The 16,277-nt window shown below is 41.4% G+C and overlaps 1 protein-coding gene across 2 annotated transcripts in view; it reads right to left on the minus strand.

Annotated features, from left to right (window-relative positions):
• ARMH3 (armadillo like helical domain containing 3) overlaps window positions 1–16,277 on the minus strand; it is a 133,934-nt gene that overhangs the window by 64,769 nt on the left and 52,888 nt on the right. For both annotated transcript variants that reach the window (XM_050899031.1, XM_050899030.1), the window contains 3 exons: window positions 11,961–12,043; window positions 11,318–11,444; window positions 8,530–8,605 (listed from right to left, as the gene is read on the minus strand). In XM_050899031.1, the coding sequence (XP_050754988.1) occupies window positions 8,530–8,605; window positions 11,318–11,444; window positions 11,961–12,043 (286 nt within the window). The remainder of the gene's footprint in view (window positions 1–8,529; window positions 8,606–11,317; window positions 11,445–11,960; window positions 12,044–16,277) is intronic.

The raw sequence follows: 16,277 nt of genomic DNA on the forward strand, positions 1-16,277 counted from the left end.
AATAAGAAATACACGTTACTGGATTTTGAAAAGATTTTTTTTTTTTTTTTTTTTTTTTTTTTTTTTAAGTACACATCCCACAGCCCAGACTTTCAGAGGGAATAATAATTCTGGCTGCTACTGTGAGCAACAGATTTCTTTTAAATAGAAAGAGCAAAACAGCATTATACTACATCATTTTTCAAGGGATAAAGGTGTTATTTAAGTTCACAATGCTTTTTACATTGTTTGGTTCTGAAGAAAGCCGGTTAATGTTCTCTCTCCATTAAAGCAAATCTTGAAAGCCAGATTTGAGACCAGTGGAGATCAGAGTCCCTTATATTTACCCAAAGAATAAAACCAGCATGGGCAAAGTTTCGACAAGCTATAAACAGCTGTTTCAAACTGTGCTTCAATCATGTTCCAGTATGGCCAGTTTTTGGGGCCAAGAGAATCTGGTTGCTTCCTGGCTGCATTAGAGCTACCAACAAAGATGTCGACAGTAAGGTTGAAATCTATCAATTAGGAATTGAACTCAGGCCAGCCACAGTACCAGAGAAATAATTAAGATTGTTCTTGTAAACAGGATGAAACAATACAACCATTCAAAGTGAGAAACCAGCAGACCTTTTTGGATTTTGTGCTGTAACAAAAACCCTGAGATGTTTACAAGACCGCTTCCTAGCTTTGCAGCACATGCTTTACTGTATTACTGAGCTCATACGTAACTTGCCGGTGCCCAGCAAGGGGATTAAAGACCAAAATATCTGCAAACGAGTCAGAAAAATAATTTCTGACCAATAAATATTATATCCACTTCTGAAATAAACCCAAACCACTCCCAATGCTAACATATATTCTCCACTATTTTTATGTTTCTACAGAGAAAGGTATTTGGCAAGCAAAACAAGAAAGAATTTCTTGCCTGGTGCCACACTTCTTCAGACCAGGCAGTGCAGTCACTCACATAAATCAAACAGGAGACGACAATCGCGCTGAGAAGTCTCTTCCACTTTTCTCCTCTACTGACTGTTCTCCCAAAGCTCCAGACCCTGAATTCACTAGGATAAAAGCTGAAATTATGTGCCAAACATTATACTTCCAAAGCTGAATACACAGCTTTCAAGAAAAAATTGCTAGCAGCTTAACTAACTCCGTCTTGTAAGCTCACAATCTGCACCCATGAATCCAGTAAATGAGATCGGCAGACAGGAATTCCCCTATTCACAGAGCAGTTGCATTTGATACAGGGTAGATGAAATCTGGGTTGCAATACCTCAGTAATGGAGGTAACATTTCTCAACAAACTTTGCTAAGTAGCCTACAGATCCTGGCTAACTTTCTAAAACTTTCAGATCTCAAGGAAGAAATGTTCCAACAAAATAGTCAGGAAGACAAAGGTTCACAAGTGGGTAAACTCTGCAGTGAGAAGTTCACCTTATGAGAATCACATGAACTAAGATACTTGCTGAACTTGGGAAGAGACTGCCAAACAGCAGCTGTGCTGCAGAAGAGTTTCCCTTCTGCCCAGCAAACAATCCTCCCTTGAACAGATGCCTCACCTCTACAGCAATCCTTACAGAGCAGCTGAAATACAGAAGTGGATCTTTCTGCAAGTTCCCTCTTAAAAGGCCAACCTGTTGACTTTGTGACATGAGGAAAGGAGATTAAAGTGGCCGATACAATTGCAGACATTGGAAAGAAGCTAAGAAAGCCAGTTAAGCGAGGCTGCCATCCTGGGGATAAATCATTTCACATTCATCCCCACCCCAATCCAAAAAGCATTGCTTGCTTTCAGGATGAAATTTTAGAGAGAAAGTGATCCCTGCAGCATGGCTTTCAAGTGCATTGAAGAAAGCAAGCCATGGCTATGGCATCTCAGATAGTGACATTTCTTTGCCATACAAACAGCTTTACTCAAAATCAGCATCAGCTCTAGAAACCTTAAGTCACCACACAAAAAAAAAAAAAAGGCAAAGAAATTAATCCTCCCAGAAACCTACTGGGGCGGGGGGGGGGGGGAAGTTCATTAAAGAGAAAACAGGCTTGACATTGTCAGAGTCCATTTCAGTCACTGCTGCCTGGGAAGGGGAGTTACTTGCAGAAAGAAGGAAGGTGACCTGGGATGCACCTGACTTGCTGAACCACACTGCTGTGTTAGTAGAACTGGTCCATACAACGCCACTCAACTAACAGATTTGCTCTCTGGATTCGGGCCAGTGGCAGAGACAACATTTAATTAAGCCACTGCATGAATGAGAAAGAATGAAGGAAAATTATAGCAGAATGAAATTGGCTACGGCTCTGTAAGAGAAGCACACCAAGATGAATCAGCTAGTAAATAAAGAGCAATAACCGAAAACTAACACTGCTGTCTCGAGAAGAAATCAGATAATGTAAAAAGAAATGAGACACTGAAGTTACGCAACTAGAGAAAAACCCTAAACGTTAATAAAAATACTGGAAGCATGGGTAGAGTGCCACGAAAAGATGAAACAATGCACCCTGAGATAGGAGTGCTTCTTTCTTTCTTTTTTTATTCTTCTGTTAATATGTTGCTGGTCACAATGGCCTGGAAGTGAGGTCTTTCCCCTTCAATCCACCTGCTTCCTCTGTTCAGGTGCCAGCTAATGCCAGAATCTGTTCATGTCAAAATCTGTTGCTCCTAGCAAATGAACTTTCCCTACCAGAATACCGCAAGGTCAAGTGAAAAACAAGCAGTGGTAGCAGATGAACTCTAAGCAACCAAGCTCCACTATAACCACTGTGGTATTTCAGGAATTGTTCTGCTGTGCCAAAGTCCCTATGTAACAAGAAAAGCATGCAACAAGAAACACATGAAATTACAAGAAGGGTCTACTAACTTTGCTCCTTCAATGAGGAGTGAAGCGATTACCAAGCCAGAATCCTCATCTAGAATCCACTTTCAGTTTTTCAGCATCATAATTTTTTCAGGCTACCACTTGAAAACTGTGATGAACTAACTCTTCAAATAGCTTACGTGCATAAAGCTTGGAAGTTTTCTTACAGCATTTTAGCAACAATTTGATCCTTAATCTTGGCAAAATTATGTTAGGATTTTAAAGTACCTATAAAATACATTTATGAGTTTCTCTTTGGGTTTTTTTTGCTTTTTTTATTAAAAAAAATAATTATTGACTGTCTTGTACTAGCCTGTGATCTGAGCTCAGTGAGACTGATTAGCAGTGACAGCATGTCAGAGGTCATTACCATTAAACACACCTCAGTGAGCAATTCAATGGAGCTGTTATTCCACCAGCGGTAGCCCTCACAAGTAGGTTTAAGAATCATAGAGAACGAACTCCAGATCATGCTGGGCTAACCTGCATGCTTGAACACCCTCTGCTGCTCAGTGCTGGCTGGCCCGAGCCGAGCAGTTCTGCATGGTCCGTCAGTCCCGGGGGTTACATACGCACCCAGTGCAATACTGCTGCTGGCAGCTACTGCTGAAAGGAGAAACACCTGAGCACCCTTAGCCAACACTTATGGTTCATCTCGGAGAAGTTGGAAACAAGCAAGTGGCTTGGTCTTTTCAGCTTGGAAATCATGGCTTTAGATTAGCCCATTGTCAAAGGCAAGATGTTTGTGTGTGTTTTATATATAAATATATATATATTTGTAAGTATATGCATGTGTGAATATGTACGTATATGTATTTATATATACACAAATATCCATATATACATATATGGATACATGTATTCATATACGTGCATATACATGTAATATACACACCGACATCCATATTTTATATATATATGCACACAGATTTTCTCGACCATTTATTTTCATAAACAGGCTTTATGCTTGCCCTCCCTTTTTCATTCTCTTATTCATATTGGCAAGAGATGTGTGTATGTGTCCATTAAGTCTGTACAGAGAGGGAGAGGGAAGGACGGAAGTGTGTGTAAAAAATATACATTTTTATATATATACACAGTCTCAGCTGACTGTAATCCATAGGCCTCCACTCCACACAGAAGCACTTAACTACCAGCAGGTCCCCTTTCATGTATCCCACATAAATGCTCCAGCCATCCATTACAACATGACTAGGTCAGCAGCATTTAGCTCTTCTCTTCCCATGAACAGATGCTAAATTCCTTGCTGTAAAGTGGAACAATGCCGAAGGTACTATGTGGACTGCTTGCAGCCACCTACTTTCTAACAAATATCTGAATGGAACCTCCTCCTCTGTCAAGGTTTTCAGTAAGTGCAGTTCTATGGAGTGCTAGTAATTTAACATGAGCTATAGCTTCAGAGCAGGGATGCCAAGTATCCTACAATAAACAAGCACAGCCCAATTTGGCCCTCTTTCACCTGAGTAAAATTGTAAATGTTCCTTCAGAGTACTCCTGCCCAGGCTGGCAGCAAGCATAACCATTTCATACATATCCGTGCGATGCTTTAAATGCTTCTCCCAAATCCCCACTCTCTCCTTTATGACCCCAAAAGCAGCCTTGGGAGAAGCAGCACCTCCTGTACAACAAAAGAACATCACACAGGGTGGCTCACGTGGAACAAAAGTAGCTGCAAGATGGAAGAGTGAATGAAAGCACCCAAGCGAGGATTGCAGCATATGCTACAGCAGCACATAAAACACGTTTTTTAAAAAAAAAAAAAAATCCTATCGCCTAGTTCCATACTACAAACTTACTCTCTGCTTGTTAAAAGTGTTTCAGTGAGAAAAATAAAATTACTTTAAAAATGATGATGGGACTGAATTTCAGACAATGGGGAAATTCAGTCTATTAATCATCGAGTTAATCTATTTATTCACCTTGAAAAAATCCCGATCAGGAGAAAGTCTATTAAAAGAATACGGGGATTCAGCTGCCACCTTCCTCACTGAGTAAGCAATCAGAAGATGCCCCTTTGAACCCTGCATTAGTAAAATTCTCATTAAATGCAAACCTGCACAATGTTATCTTAAAGAGGCTCATTAGCTTAAAAAAATTACGTGTCTCAAAATGTGCTTATTTCCTCATAGGTGAGAAGGTGAGTTTTCAAACCACTAACTGCTGCAGCTTCTTATTTCAACCCCATCAGCGCTGCAGCTGTATCTTGCAGTCCGTCATGTCTCAATTATTTATGTAAACCACAGAGACAAGTCCCCAGATAGAAGTTACAATCACTATTATGGGATAGGACAGCAATAGCGATCACTCATTCCAGTATGGTATTTAAGACTTTAGCCAGATAAGGCTATTATTATTCTTTCTTCTTCAAATTTTCATTTTCTTTCGGTTCGACAGAAATTACGAATCGTCTGTAAAAAGGAGAGGTATGGAGAGAAGGTAGGAATGGCCTCCCCGTTTCTCAATACTCAAAAAGAACATTCGTGACTGCTCTTTTCACTGGAGTAAGGACTAGAAAAATCAGCTAATCAGCAACAACAAAACCCAGTCAGATTGCCTAGTGGAGAATAGGGTCCACCTAAAAAGTACAGTTAATACCATAATAGGATACACAAAGTGGGATCCCTCTCTGCGGCTGAGCTTAAACAAGAACATGTCAAAGATTCTCTAGGTATTACTCATCCTGACTCTGTATTATAGCCATTAATCAGATGACCTTGCCAATCCAGCACTGTGGGGTACAAGCAGGGGTGCTTTATGTGTCTCCCCAACAGTTACTGCTGTAACACAAATGCACTGCAGCCTTGAAAAGCTGTAAACAACTCACCACTCCTCTCCTGGCAGAAATACACATAAGATTGTACACTAGGATTTAAGACACTTGTTAAAGCCCACCACATGCATGCACACACAGATGTTTTTACATTTGTAATCTTTCCCACCAAAAGCCTTAGGATAAGGAAATGACAATTTTTACTTATTTATTTTTAAATACCTGTTGTAATGAGATGAAGATATAAACTAAAGCATGACTTTGCACTGCACTGTTACAGCAAAAAGCAGATAATCATTGCTCATAAAAACTTGCCAGAATGATAGAACAAGCTGAGGGAAAAATCCAATGTGAGGTGGCTTTCTCTAAACTCATTCCCTTCATGGCAAAGGCATCCAAATAAGAAACAGTACACTAAGACCACTCTAAGGGGAAACCAAAGGGGCATAAACAAACACACAATCCAGACAATGGGGAGCTAAGCCAGGTTCAAACCAGCACATCCTTATCAATGCATAAAATAATTATATTTTATGATAATATTGTCATTCATTAACATACTGCTTTTCTCTAATAAAGCCATCAGCCTGACAGCCCTGAACGGTTTATTCTTCTCAAGCATCCTCTCTCCCTTTTCTCTTTGGTGATTTGGGCTTGCAACATCTCCATGACTCTGCAACACAGAGCCACAAGTGTGTGTGCACAAGGCTCCAGTTTGCACTCCTGGTCTAACACCAGAAGAAAACATGTGGCTCTAGTATTAAGTCCTCCTACAGACATTGCCACAGAAGTGGGGCAGCCAACAGACCAGGACAAAATGGTCTTTCTGAACAGACTAAAGAAAACTTCAGACCTTGGAAGGTTCGAGGCATTCCTCGAAGAATTATCCTCTTGTTCTTCTGCTGCATGATCTGCAACTTTCAAACGCCTAAATTCAGTCTTTAAGCCAAAATGGAGTATTACATTATCACAGGCCCTTCACTTCATCCATTTTCCCTGTACGGAGATGAGTCTTTTGGAACTTTCTAAAGCATGTTCTCCCAAAAAAAAGGCATCTAGTCCTAGTCACCAGTTCGAAACATCACACTGTCAATCACCTTCACAAAAGCACAGTAGCTTTGGATTTCTCCAGCTGCCAACAACTGGCTGCTCTCAAATCTATTCAGTTAAAGAACCCTTCAAATGTAATATTTTTACCATGAGAAGAAAACAAACCGGTAGATGAAATACCTGTCCCCCTCTCCCCCCCCTTTTTTTTTTTGAGAGAAAGAGGAAATGGGATAAGTCAAACAGACTAACTTCTCTGAATTCTAATCCCTCTCCAGGCCTTGAATCATCTCTAATTTAGACCTTTTCTAATTTCACTGAATGAAAAGCAGTCATTCATGAAAACTTCTGAGGCTAGTGAAAGATCACATGAAATTTCAACATACATGAGCAGTTGGGTGGAGCAGGGGAAAGCTACCAAAGCCTAGAAGAGAATCATGTTAGAGGCTTCACTGGTTCCAGACAGCACCATGTACTGAACATGTCTGATACAGGCTGTCCAGGGAGGGGTATCACCGTGCCAGTTTCTTGGTTGTATCTTGTCTCAGTTGCATGCTGATCTTTACAAAAGCAGCTGTTAAGCCAATAGGAAATGAGCCAATGCAAAATCTCGGTTGCACAAACCAGAGGTGAGCACAAATCCTCTGTGACCACTCGCTTTTATCTCTTCCCAATTTAGCCTTCTCTCCCTGGGTACGCAGAGAATTCCTAGGGCAGACGCTTTGTGTCCCATTAAATGACGTTAATTTGCCAACAGTTATCTGTTCTGCTGCTCAACTCCAAGTGCATTATCTGCCCACAAGCATTCATTTATGTCTGTTTACAAAAAACAAAAATAAGGATAGTAGCAAAATAAATCTTCTGGAAGCATATGTGATGTTATTAAACTTACAGACTTACTAAGGGAACCTTTAAGGTGGTTTATAGACACGTAAGATGTATATTGACTTGAAAGATGCCCTCAGAGAGTTTGTCCTACACAACCTCTTTTGTAGTGAGGAAAATGACAAGTACTAGCAATATAGCAGTACTGAGCTACCTGGTGTTGCATAGACACCAAGTGTCTGGGGTGACCAGGGAAGTGATGGACAGATATTTTTTCAATATAAATACTTATATCTTTTATGGTTTGTTTACAAGCCAGAGATAAACAGTAAATTGTCCCTCTCAACATTCTTCCATTTTCCAGTCAATCAGATCCATGAGCCTCTTGCCCAGTACCCAGCTTCGTCAGTACTAGCTGCTTCAGAAGACAGGAAAAGAAATTATTGCTGTCGTGAAGCACAGCACAAAAGCACGCTTAGATATTCCTTAGCTTTACAAGTAGAGCATAACTTCTGCCCTTGAACAGGAGGAAGAGGTTTAAGAGAATACTGTAATGTCCTTAAATAATCAGTTTTAAACACACACAAAAATCTTGCAATGTTAAAAGAGGTCTTGAATCTGCTTATTACAGCTGGCTTATATTCCCCTTCGTAGCTTCATAGAATTGCAATAGAATCACGCAACAGAAATCCATTAGGTCCACAATTGCTCTGCCAGCACAGCATTGTTCCCTACTGTATAACTTCTCCCAAGAATGCTGTGAGGATTAATTCATTACAGCTTGTGCCATGCTTTGAAAGCACTCAGTCTACAGAAGAGCCGAGAGAATTATTAGAGAGAGGACAATCAAACCCTGGTGATCCTCTCTTTATCCCAGTGGGCCCTGTTTAGAGCAGCAATTTAGCCCAACAAAGAGAACAAATTCAAAACCAAATTCAATACAACAAATGTGAAAGTGTCACGATAAGAATGCAGTCACACAGGACACAAGAATCTTTAAAATGGTTATTAACTTCTACTCCTTACCTAATATTGACTAATGCGTGGGTCACCTTGCTTGCAGGCTCTTTCCATTGACCAGCATTGGTAGACAGCCTTAGAACTGAAAGGAAAAGACAGTTAACAGTGCTGACACAGAACTGGCAACTTTCTAATCCAAAACGCCAAAAAAAATCTGCTTTGGTGAGATGGCAGTCTGGGAACCACATCAAAACAAAGGTTATCTTTGAGACAATCTGTCATCCAGGGCAGAAGGTCCCTTCAAAGCCCATCTAAGAAACGTAAGGAACACAGGAGGTGAGCAGAACAAAATAACGGCTGGGGGACAGGAAGCAGAGGGGATAGAAGAGCCTAGGTCCTCCTAACTGCTTTCGTCACTAGATATTAAAGTTCATTTCCACCAGAAACAGGGCAGCATCCCAGGTCTATGATACCTTTTATTCCACACACCACTGTTCTCCTCTTTATGCAAGATTCCATCTGAGCTGGACTACATCCTGCAATTTAAACCCACCCCAGCAGCGATGGATTCTTTACCGCCCCGTTTATCTGGAATTGCAGAGAGGAATTACACACCAGCCTAGGGAAAAACGCTCCCTGTAGGAACAAGGGTGTTGTTCTGTTGCACAGATGGTCTCTGACAGACTTGGAGGCAGATCTGAAAACATTCTGCAAAAGGAAGAACTTCTAGGGAATCCAATTCTTTTCTGCCAGGGTACCAAAAATATTTATTTAGGTCAGAATCTGTAGTGTTTCTATGGTGGCAGTTACCTGCAAATCTCTTGGTAAGTACCAAAACAATAACAGATCTTGTAGCAAATGTTTGCATTAATTTCCATATTGCCTGAAAAGAAGGGAATTTTCTATGAATTTGTATACACAGAGTTTTCTGGAGGTTACATTCCACAAGAAAGGTTCACCTTCAACTTAGAAGTGAAGGAACAGCACGTCACTGAAATTTAGGATCATCTAGAAACACAGATGCGACAAGTGAATCCATAAGCACAGTGGCTGCATACTCATGCCTATTATTGCATGAGAGAAGCTTTCAGTCCTGCAGATCTGGATTAAGTTCAGATTCAGGACAAGAAAAATAAATAAATAAACCCCAAGGCAATTAGATTCCACCTCCACTCCCAACGTAGAAAGTTATAACCACATTAACAGGAAAACTAAAGGACAGAGTAGCTTTCTCATCTGTGCTAACAAATGTCCCAAGGCTAGGCGACAGAAGGGTGACTGTAGTCCCAGTGAGATGGACTGACAAGCAAAGGGAAGCTGTCAGGACACCTGGTTAAACTGTGGCTTTCATCAACTTGAGACAGTGCTACCTTCTCACTTCCTAGTGCTACCATTACGTGTCATCTGCAGAAAAAAAGATGTCAGCTCTGAGTAACATTATTTTGTCAAACAGTAGGTACTGTACTTGAATATCTGAAGTAATGTATTCAGAGAGGGTTTCCATTCAGGCATCTACAACATTAATTCAAAGGGGTTTGCCCTGTGTAGCAGGATGGAAAACATTCATGTGACAAATGAATTGTTTCAACAGGTCAGATGTGCCTATTGCAACCCAACTGAGTAAGTATTTGAATGTGTTATTCTTCCATTCCACTTTCCTTCAGTTTCCACAGGGGATGGGTTTGAAAAATTACTGGCTAGTAAAAGCACCCCATCTTACTAGCTGCAGTTCTTGGGAGCAGGAAATGGGTTAGTAAAAAATCTTATGTGCTCAGATGGCACTAAAAATGGCCAAGTGATCCCTTATACAATGGATGAAAACTGTAGGAAGTTTGTACAAAAGGGCAGTTCATTTTTGCTTGCATTTGCAGGGAGTATTTTGGCTACTTTTATTTAGGTGAGGATGGTTCTCTCCCATGTCAGAAGAGTGCTGTGGCCAACTATCTGTCTCCCACTGCCCTTTAACTCCCCTTATATGCTTATATTAACTCTTGTTATTCATTGGGTGATCACGCTGAGAAGGGAGCAGGGGGTGAAGGGAAGAAAGGTCCTTCTACAACAAAACAAACAAAGAACACAGCTATATTCTTTTCTTCACAGCTTCAAGCATGCAGGCACTACACCAGTGCTGCTGCAGCTACCCTTGGCTGCAGGCTCCTGTATATACACTGCCTGATTATGCCTCCATGTATTCCTTGCTCTCCTTTGTTCCTCTTTTCCCTGCTGGGTGTCACTTGGTGGCATTCTAGCATGCCTCTTCTCTCTTTGAAGGATGGCAGCTTCTCCCTGTTTTGCCAGTAGGCACATTCTTCAGTTCAGTGATTTGCTTGTCATTGCAAGCAGGTTTGTGAGGGCTGTTTTTTCGGTTTGTTTTGGCAATGAGTGTAGTAGAAGTGCTTTGTCTAGCAGAGCAAGCTTCTTGTTATAAGTTTCTCCAATTCTTTTCCAAGTTCTTGTTTGCATTGAGTGTTTCTCTGTGCTGGCTGGTTCTGCAGGATGTACCGGCCTTCTTACTTGAAACTGTTGAATGTAATAGATGCAAACTACACGAAGATGCATGAAATGCCACATATCCAGTTGTGCCAACAAATTTATATTTCCAACCACGGTAAGTGGCTGCTAGAGAGGCAATGGGTCTGTTCCTATTTTTCTTCTGACTAAAAGTTACCCCTTTAACAAGTTCATCCCTCTCTCCATTCTTAATTTACCAAACATGTCCTAGTACACAAAACATGTCCACTCACCAAGATGCACATCAGTAGCAGGTGGACAGAAAACACCTGACACAAACATCCCTCCACCACCACCCTCACTTCCAGTCAACAGTAGTCCTGACCAGTCAGGAGGTACTCACCCATAGAATAAAGGTTGTCAAAATTCTGATGCATCCGAATGATTTCATAATACAGCTCATCATAGCTGCTGGGAGTGGGGAGAAAGGTGTCTCCGTAAGTGATGAACATGTTGAACAGGTTCACAACCTATACAAGGAAGTGAAAAGAAGTTACAACAGGAATATTTACACAAAATCTATTCTGCAACAGAAACAATACAAACTATGTCCAAAACCTTCAAAGAAATAGCTCTCAGTTGCATTACACAGTATTAATTAACTTCCTTGCTGTATCTATTCTTTTCCTTATAGTACAGAAGAGACAGACAAGAAGCTTAAATACTATCGTATCTGGGGCCAGGAAAACAGGTTTCTATTATTTTGTATACAAAGGGCCACAGAACAAGAAAAAACATTACCAAATCTGGAAAATTAAATTAAGCCTTTCCTCACATAGACTTATTTATTTCAGTGAGCAGTCCCTACAGCAAGTCCAAGCACTGCCCTTTCCAAACATCTAGCGAAACCAACCGCAATGATATTCCTTCGCTTTGTGGACTTGTTCTGGTATCTCCTTACCAGGCCAGAAATCCTGGATTCTTTCCTAAGATTCATTCAAGATTAAGTTGTTTAAAATAAGAGGATTTGCTTTGTCTGTACTCACCATAAGAGCAAGGGTGAAGATGTTGTGCTTGGCCAGCAACACAGTCTCATTAGACATGAGGAACTTCAACAAGTTGATCAAAGCTAGGAGAAAATATTATGTATTTTTTAAATAAAATTAAAAGTAAAGCCATTCTCAACAAGTCACTTAAATACAGATGCATTTGCATTATCTAGTATAAACTAACCTAAATGCCAGCTGCTCACCTCTCAGAAATATATCAATTTACATGTGGGGTTTGTTGGGGTTTTTTTGTGGCTAAAACACTGTGCTGGACAGGTAAGTGACAGCTATTTTACTGTCCCACATTTATTCTCCTTCACTGACTTCCCAGTCAGGCTCAAGGTAAGTCTCTTGTTAGCTTAGTCAGTTCATGGGAGATTTTTCTGTCTGCCAGATCCTGAGGTGAGCTTTGAGGTTGGAGAATCCAACTGTCTCGTTTCTGCTTCATACATAACCAACACGAGGTATGTATAGTCAGCCCCAAACTGTCACTCTTGTTGATGCATGCAGTTAAAAAAAAAAGTAACAAAAAAACCACAGCATAGCTTTTCTGTAGCTCTCTGTCAATGCTGCTGCAATGGTACAAGGAAGGATATAGTACTTCATTATGTCAGTTATCTAGGGCTGTGCAGTAAAGACTACAGATCTGGTTCACACTTGTCTTAAAAAAAAAAAAACCCAAAAAAACCCACAACAAAAGCTCCTGCTCTAACCACCCAAAATCAGTTAGTGATAGTGGGAATTAACAAAAAGGTTGGCTAAAAGAGCTTTAATCAAACAGACTTTACTATAAACAATTGTATTCCATACACTTGAATAAAATGGGAAGTTCTTTATCTTGCTTTTTCTAGTTCTTGAAAATTTCAGAAAAGAAAGCTATTTTCTTCTGCATTATAGCTGCTCAGGACTGAAAGCTGATGCCTGCCTAGAACAGATTCTCAATGTACTCTCTGTTCTGAAGTCTACAGATTTCAAGACTTAAAACATCTGAATTAGCCTGCAAAGACAAGCTGGAACACCATACAGACTTTTTAAAAAAGGTTTTTAATTACCTACTAATTGGTAACTGCATCTAACAGAGTAACACCAGGCATTACTCCAATTTCTCAGAGGTACAACTAGAATTTGTTAATCTGTTCTTCCCCCCACGGTTACACAAGTGTCACATGCTATCCAGTAACCTGCGAGAAAACCAACTCCAGTTTCGGAGAACCCCATAGTGAATACAGAACAGACCATTCATCTCAGCCCAAAGGTACAGCCTATGAAATAGGAGGAGATAAAGCACAGGGAACAGGAATGAGGTAAGGGCAAAATTTAGATACCTCCCCCCCCCCCCCCCCCCCAGATTACAAAGTATTCACAAAAAGTAAAACCAAAAAAACTACAGTAAAAAGACAGATGTGAAGAGACTAGTAAGATCTGGAATTAAACAAAATTATCAAATTCTGAATACAGTCCTGTAACCACTACCTTCCAATACCAGAAGTTCACCAGGAGTATCAAAAGTTTATACGTGCCTCCCAAAAGGGAAGCCTAAAGCCCTAGTGTGGGGATTTACTCATCACAGACAGAAGCTACTTCAGTTTAATCTACCAGCTAGTGGCTTGATGCTGAACTGCAAACCAGAATGAACACAGTTCTCTGCAAACTCCAGACATGCAAGTGATTTATCTTGGAGAGCTATTCCAGGATTTAACAATCAGCAGTAGCATCTCTCCCTTCCATGACAGCAGCCCAGCTCAATGAAGCAGATATATTAATACCTTTTCAATCCAGCCACAGAACTCCCCATACCATCATCACTTCATCATCAGACTGAAACTCCTGGGACCAAAAGCAGAGCCTGGGTTCCACAATAAGCCAGCTCTGGAAATACTCCTGTCAGATATTTTTCTGTAAAACAGCCATCTCAAAACAAAGAAGTAGCAGGTACAGATGGGCTCTCCACTGGAGCAGAGATCCAGCTAAAAACAGGTTGCCAAGGTAACCAAGCCTCCACAGCAAAAAAGTGGAGTCTCCCGCAGTCAGTGCCTTGGACTGAAGAGAGCTGCCCTGCATCTCTGTCACAGCAGCTTATTGGCCATCTCTCTATTTAATAGTTATAAGCATGGTTTTACCTCTTTCCCAGCCACACAATTCCACATAGCCACATCTCGTGACCAGGCGCTGCTGTTCAACTGCTAGCAGTTGAGGCTTCTGAAAGCCGAGTAGCAGAGCTCTGGATTTCCTATAACAAGTCGTGTGAAGCCTCTTGTTCGTCCCATCATCTCTCACTCTCCCACCAGAGCTGTGCTGAAAGGTCTTTGCCAGTGGGTGATCGCACAGCGTGACGAGAAGCCACTGAACATCCAAACACAGTGAACATGAAATCTGCCCATGGTGGGAAGACACTGTTTTTAAAAGAACGAGCGTAACCATCATTTGTCTAGAGCACGAGCACTCACCAACTGACAGGGACGAGTACCCTACAACTGCCCACTGCAGTATTTCTCAGATACCACCCTGAAGCACTTGCACTGCTCTATATTGGTGACAACACTTGAAGGAGAACTGTTGCTCTGTTCTACCCCAACAACAGCTCCTACATTTGTTCCAGCCGTTGTGATGAATTTGCTCATGTTTAATTTTCCTGTTCCAGTCAGAAAGAAGACAAGAAATTACCACTGCTTGAAATCAATCTTTATACCTGAATTGCACTGCATCATAGCCCACTCACAGTCGATCTATGCTGTTCCTTCCCTAAGAACTAGGAAAGAGAGGGACGTGCTTCACATGAAGAAGAAGCTCAGAGCTGGTCAGAAGAGCTAATCCACCAGGTTTACAGTTACCGAGTGCACTGCACAAATTTATCCAACTGTTTGGAAATCATGCATTCCTAAAAAAGTTGCAGTGCTCCTGATTAGGATATACACTACACCGATGCTCAAAGAGCAACCGATCTTTTTCCACACCAGCACATTCTGCACCAGCCTCTGCTCAAGTGGCTCTAAGGAACAGGAACACTGTGGAAAACGAACCCTGAAATCTATGGCTACCTGTGTCTCCGTAGTTTGCTTGTAAGGCAGACCCCGTACTGAAAATGAGGACACCTATGCCCTGGAGTTTTCAGGATTAACAACTTTTAGATCCAGCTTCATATGCCCAGTGCCCTTCAGTGACAATTACACACACAAAATAAACCTTTAGAGCAAAGGTCCAACTGGCTGAACACCCCTCTGCCCCTGCGCTCCAATGGGGCACTGCTGCTACTACTCCTGAGCAACCTGAAGCCAAACCAGATGTGTCACTTTTTCCCTGCCGCAATCAACTGTTTTTGCCTCTCATACTCCACCTGCAGGCTGCCCTCTCACATGAGCCAGGAAATTATCCATGTTTTTTCCCAATGGAGGAGCAGTTCAATCTCTCAGCTGCGCAGGCAGACAGAACTGTGGCCCTTGCTTGGGCTCAGCCACATTATCCCAATTTGTGCTCCAGGATTTAACAGTGATGGATGGTTTGGGCATGAGATCTATTTCAACATTAACTGGAAAACAGCACCATTTTTGCAAGAGCCTCTAGAGCCTTTTTTTTTTTTTCTAAAGATACTTGTCTTTGGCATCCCTTACCAGGACCCAATACACCCATATGGTGAGTCTTGAAACGTCCATAATTTCACAATCTAATAGTGTCACTAGAGCTTCTTTAGCAACAAAAGCAGGAGGCTGTAACTAAACTAAACTAGAAGCCATCAGTATTTGCATGCAAGCTTCTCATTTTGTGACCTGAGCTGAGTGCGCTGGCTATGCTTCTTAAATCAGTAAGAAGAGAATGCGGCCTTGAACACCTACATTTACAGCCTCAAAACCAAGTAGAAAAGCATGCTGAGTGGACACTTAAATTGGACATGAAGCCATATGATTGGCTGTATGTGAAAGTGGTGTAAAGCATACAGGTTGGGTTTTAGGCAATTTTCTCTCCCAAGGATTATTATAGCCAAAGGATGAAAAGTGACATCACCAGCTTTTACAGATACCCTCCCTGCTTTTTAAACTGAAATGACTGCAGTGAAAGAGGCTCTTAGCTCCTCCGCTGCACAGCTGCTTTTGAGGACAGACACTTTCCCTTATCAGCTCTTGTGGCCAGTCTGTCTGCTGAGGGGAACAGTACTCCTGTTCAGTTATGTGCTGCCCTTCTTCAAGCCAATCCTCTGTAAGATGACTGTGGGCAGCAGCATCTCTTCTTGTCTTCTACCAGGAAGGAGGTAATTCCTGTTATGGACAGATGCCCTTCACTCCCTCCTTCCCCTGTTCCTCCTCCCATAGCAGACCTACC

Source organism: Gymnogyps californianus, chromosome 6 (genome assembly GCF_018139145.2).
Source record: "Gymnogyps californianus isolate 813 chromosome 6, ASM1813914v2, whole genome shotgun sequence".
NCBI classification, from domain to species: Eukaryota; Metazoa; Chordata; class Aves; order Accipitriformes; family Cathartidae; genus Gymnogyps; species Gymnogyps californianus.